Source organism: Rhagoletis zephyria, unplaced genomic scaffold (assembly GCF_001687245.7).
Source record: "Rhagoletis zephyria isolate East Lansing unplaced genomic scaffold, Rhagoletis_zephyria_1.1 Rzeph_scaffold_00702, whole genome shotgun sequence".
NCBI classification, from domain to species: domain Eukaryota; kingdom Metazoa; phylum Arthropoda; class Insecta; order Diptera; family Tephritidae; genus Rhagoletis; species Rhagoletis zephyria.
In genome coordinates this window covers 93203-98956 of record NW_016157786.1, presented here as the reverse complement: position 1 = coordinate 98956, position 5754 = coordinate 93203, and the positions used below count along the sequence as shown (strand labels likewise).

Below are 5754 nucleotides of genomic sequence, written 5' to 3'. Positions count from 1 at the left end.
TTTGGAAGTCGGTTAAAAATATAATGAAAACCTTCGCCAGTTTGTCTAGCAGCCCACTTTAGGAAGCCCACTAAGTTGTGCCCAGGAACGTGTTGCACGCCGAGTTTCCAGTTCCACTGAAAAAGAGCAATAAACCTCCGCTGACTCCGTCGTGTAGACGAAAGGATGGCGAAGTCCTTGATAAAGATTTGGTTTTATTTTCCGGAATCGGTTAAAATCCAGTTACAGTGCCTTTCGAGAAGGGGACAATTTAGTAATATAATTAACTGATATATATTTGATTTTTAACATTTTTTTTTTTATTATTGAGCTTTGTACCACGATTGTTTATTAGGAAAAATTTAAAAAGCAAAAAGGTCTAAGCGGTAGAAGTTATAGCAGCTATTTCGGAGATCACCACATCTCCTCATCAGACTTCTTCTTTTTTTCTAGACTTCAGCAGGGATCGAACCTGATATATATTTGGTCTAAATTACGATCATACAAGTTCTATGTACGTATTCCCCAAATCATTTTGAAAAAATCTCCTTTATTTTACGTTGGTTAATATAGTCACCGTAAGTATACTCGCATATCTATGACAAAGGACGGGAATGTTTTCTGTCGAAGGCCTTCTCTTTGATGAATATGCTCGAAAATAAATTTTTAATTCATTCTGGGAGATGTCGCACAGTGGGACGTCCCCATATAAGCTGCGGCTAACCGTACTAGAAATGCACTGAAATTTCGTATATGCGCTATTCGACGCTTAGGAATGAAGAAATGTGGAAAATAATAAAATTCAAAGCGCTACCACGCCCAGAGCTTTTGTGGGCGGAAATTCTAAATGTTATAGGAGTTTGATGAAATTCAGAGCATATGCTGGTTTTAACGAAAAAAGTATAAATCTGAGGGAACGTCAAAATCTAGAAAAATAAGCGCAAATTGAAAAAAATATTTTTTCATGAAATTCGGTGGTCCTACTCGTTTAAGCCAAAATTTTCCAACTTGGAAGATAATGAAAAGTTTCTTATTATGACGCCCACCTCCTACACTGAAACATTTATTTCATAACGTCGCATTCACAAAGGCCCTAACTGACAGAAATTCTACATAATTGATTAAAAAATTAATATGNCTGAAACATTTATTTCATAACGTCGCATTCACAAAGGCCCTAACTGACAGGAATTCTAAATAATTGATTAAAAAATTAATATTGTTTTAAATTATGTTAGGTATTGATATTTAACATAAATTCCAACAATAATTTTCAATAAGGTTTTTATTATTGCAATTATATTACGTGTTATGTCTCTCCTGAAAAATATAAATTTTGTTTTGTTGTTTATAAGTCGAATGAAGCTTCGTCCTAACTGACTTATGCAAATGAAGTTACACGAGTTGATTTCATAAAATTATATGCAACGAACTATTAAAATGTCACTGCAAATGAAGTTTTGAATTTGTTTGAGTAAGTATTGGCCTCGCTTAGAGCTTTAAGCCAATTCAATCGTTATCTTACCAATGCAAACCTCGTTTCTCTCTTCGTCAAATTAGTATTATCTGATTTATCTGATAAGTTCTCTCACCTGAAAGAAAAACAAAAAACCGCAATTATAAATTAGTTTGTGGACTGTAAATAATTTACACTTAATAATAAAATTGAATGCAAATAAAATATTTTCGTAATGTATTTCGCCAAAGCACACATAACTGTTTAGAACAATTTATGCATACACTTTTTACGGTAGTAAAATTTCTTATAAATAAATATGTATTTTACAAGCATTTACTAATTAAAAACGTAAATATTCTAACTTTAGCAGCTCAACAAGCTTTCCATTCATAATCTAATATTTTTCTTATTTTTATTTACAGCTCTCGTCAGACGTCACCTGGTCTGCCTCGTGTGGCACTTGCATACCTTTACAATGAGCAAGCGCAAAAAGCTACTGCAACGATTCACAGCGTGATACTTGAAGAATAAAATAAAATCAACTTCCCCAAGCCAACAAACCAAACAACAATCGTATTTTTTTCTTAAAATTCAACCACAAAATACTTCGCGCACTCGCACAACTTTAGCGATCCAAAGAAAATGGTACTCAATCTACTCTTCATTACAACTGTGATAAAGTCCACTTTCGGCGTGGTCAGCACCGGCCTCTGGCTCATACCGCTGCTCCTCGCCGCCATAACCTACTACCGTTACGACAGTGTCGATCCGGAGGCAAGGCCAATTGATCAACTAAATTTATATACCGAATATGATTTCATCATAGTGGGTGCCGGTTCGGCCGGTGCAGTGGTAGCTAATCGCTTGACGGAGATACGCAAATGGAAGGTGTTACTCATTGAAGCGGGTCCAGATGAAAATGAGATCTCCGACGTACCATCTCTAGCAGCATATCTCCAGCTGAGCAAACTCGATTGGCAGTACAAGACGCAGCCCTCCAACAAAGCCTGCCTCGGCATGAAGAATAATCAGTGTAACTGGCCGCGTGGTAAGGTGCTCGGCGGTTCCAGTGTGCTGAACTATATGCTCTATGTGCGCGGCAATCGGCACGACTATGATCACTGGGAATCGCTGGGAAATGCCGGTTGGGGCTACGAGAATGTACTGCAATATTTCAAGAAGTCAGAAGACAACCGCAACCCTTATCTAGCGAACAATGCTTATCATGGTCGTGGTGGCCTACTCACGGTGCAGGAGTCGCCGTGGCATTCGCCACTGGTTGCCGCATTCGTTGAAGCTGGTCGCGAGATTGGCTATGAAAACCGCGACGTCAATGGCGAAAAACAAGCTGGTTTCATGATAGCTCAAGGTACTATAAGACGCGGTTCACGCTGCAGCACCGCGAAGGCCTTCTTGCGCCCCATCAGATTGCGTAAAAACTTACATCTTTCCATGAACTCACACGTCACCAAAGTGGTCATTGAACCGGGCACAATGCGCGCGCACACCGTGGAGTTTGTAAAAAATGGTAAGGTCTTTCGCATACGCGCCAGACGCGAGATTATTTTGTCAGCCGGCGCTATCAATACACCGCAAATACTGATGCTCTCGGGTATTGGCCCAAAGGCGCATCTCGAGAAGCACGGCATACGCGTGCTTCAAGACCTGCCAGTTGGTGAGAACTTGCAAGATCATGTTGGTATGGGTGGCTTGTCGTTTTTGGTTGACAAACCCGTTGCCATAGTGCAAGACCGATTCAATCCCACATCGCTTACCATGCAGTATGTGTTGCGTGAGCGCGGCCCCATGACTACTTTAGGAGGCGTAGAAGGTCTGGCTTTTGTACACACGCCCTACTCTAACAGCACCATAGATTGGCCCGATATACAGTTCCACATGGCGCCAGCTTCCATCAATTCGGACAATGGCGCGCGCGTAAAGAAAGTACTCGGTCTAAAAGAGTCCCTATACCAAGAAGTTTTCAAGCCGATCGCTAACAAGGATACTTGGACTATCATGCCGTTGCTGCTGCGTCCCCGCTCACGTGGCTGGGTGCGTCTCAGCTCATCGAATCCCTTCCACTATCCGCTAATCAACGCGAACTACTTCGATGACCCGTTGGACGTTAAAACGATTGTAGAAGGTGGGAAAATAGCGCTACGCGTTGCCAACGCCAAAGTCTTCAAGCAGTTTGGTTCGCGTTTGCATCAAAGACCTTTGCCGAACTGCAAGAAACATAAAATATACTCGGATGCTTATCTGGAATGCCAGGCGCGCACCATTTCCATGACGATTTACCATCCATGCGGTACAGCGAAAATGGGGCCCGCTTGGGATCCCGAAGCAGTGGTCGATCCACGATTACGCGTTTATGGCGTTAGAGGGTTGCGCGTAATCGACGCAAGTATTATGCCGACAATTAGCAGCGGCAATACAAATGCGCCGGTAATTATGATCGGCGAAAAGGGTGCTGACCTCATCAAGGAGGATTGGCAGCGAAATCCGGAGTATCGTGCAGCGGCGCCGAAAAGTTAGCAAGTTAGTTAATTAGATAAATTTAGCAACTCCGGAAGTTATGCTACCAGTGCATGTGGGACCACAAATCAGGGGCGTACGTCAGCTTTATTACAGTTATACCGCAAGCGGTGCCATCGGGAGGTGGTGTTTCTGTTGTGCTACTCGGAAGCACCGCCTTACATAGCAAATATTTCACTTATTACGCTAAAATCGACACAACTTGTTTAATTAGTTTTAATCTGTAGAATTTAGATACATTCGAGTCATAGGCCTAAAACTTTAAGCTAATTCTTTGTTAACGAGCTACATACTCTTAAAACGATATATATATTTTTATATTTATATTTGTAATTTATAAAGTAAGGTATAGTGCGTCACTATAATTTATTGCTGCACTCATTGGATCCTAAATCATTTTTCGATTACTTCATTTGTGAACGCATAAAACTTTAACCATGATATAAGTATGTAAATATTATTTTATGATATTTAAAATTATACTTTTACATAGTAAATTTAAATTAGATTTTAAATAAATAACATTTCACATAGTCCAAATAGTTGTTTCATTTCTATGGATCAACGTAAGAATAACTGTATAAAAGGGTAAAGAAAAATGTTATATATTCAGAAAGCTGGCATTTAATCTTGAATTTTTGAGCTCAAAATCGCGAAAAATTCGTGAAAGATACAAAACATCATTCGTGGAAGAAACAAAACAAAAAAGAACAATGGGACGTAGGCCTATCAGTAGCCTAGTTAAGAGGTATAACAATATACACTGAAAGCTCAAAGATGGAGCAAAGTACCTGCGATGATCTCTAGGCGGGCATGCAGATCAGTAATTAATTTCGTCTTCAGCGCCTTCTAAGCTGAGTTCTATAGAGAAGGCTGGCTTCGGTGGCATCCAAACGGCTTTAAACGTAATAGCGTCCAAAGTATAAAAATCGACGGTTGTATGTTAATGCCATGTCGGTTTTGGCCATCACACTTTTTGCTGGGTTTGCTTTATAGAAACTACTTAAGTACTGCGAAGTAGAGGAACAATTCACCACATTCTGTGTCGACGTCCGGACGTACTGTCGAAGCGCAGGTAGAACTGAAGGCGATGACTCTAAATTTCGTTTATATCCCTTTGCTAAAGAAACCCCAGTTTATTAAAGCGGCCACATTCTCTCTCACTCGATACTCACTCATAAACGGCACTCACAATCGTATGGACTCTCCATATACCGTCTCTTAACCTAATCTAACCCAAATTAAATTAAAAAAAAGACATGAAACAAAAGAGCGGGTAAAGACCTTATTCCCAACCATCTCAAAATACCAGAGATTTTAAAGACTCTACGCCAACCATGTCTGTCAATTGTCCTTTGTCTCTATTGTAAGTGAGCGTCTGACGTAAGCTCACTGATGTTTTCTGTGCCCAGCTCATTCTGTCTGGAAATCTTAGTAGTAGATAACCGATTAAAGCCTAAATAATGCGAAGCAACGGGCTTTATACGCCAAAATCATCTTTGTAAAGAACATTACACCCAAGGCAAATTATTGAACTTAGAGCGACTATAATCCTGGGCCACCTTAAAGCAGTCATTTACCCAGAAAAAATCTCTATAGGGGAAGAGATGAGTCATGACAAATATTTTTTTACAAAAACTTCAAAGTTTAAGGTCAACTGATATGGATCGCATCGCTCTGTAGTGGTAGGGAGTGCACGAAGCTGTATTGGTTATTGTTCAGTAATGTAAAATCCAAGTGCTTTGGTTTTGACTTTAAAGGCTTTTGTTCTCCATTTATCA

At 40.0% G+C, this 5754-nt stretch overlaps 1 protein-coding gene across 1 annotated transcript; it reads left to right on the top strand.

Annotated features, from left to right (window-relative positions):
* Positions 1 to 2017: 2017 nt before the first annotated feature.
* Positions 2018 to 4380, top strand: LOC108361129 (glucose dehydrogenase [FAD, quinone]). Its single transcript, XM_017613672.1, has one exon. It carries the CDS (start codon positions 2081 to 2083, stop codon positions 3971 to 3973), a length of 1893 nt encoding a protein of 630 aa, XP_017469161.1. The 5' UTR covers positions 2018 to 2080; the 3' UTR covers positions 3974 to 4380.
* The last annotated feature ends 1374 nt before the right edge of the window (positions 4381 to 5754 follow it).

What these genes read in the sequence shown, in the direction of transcription:
- LOC108361129 (XM_017613672.1), top strand. Translation starts at nt 2,081, where the DNA reads ATGGTACTCAATCTACTCTTCATTACAACTGTGATAAAGTCCACTTTC.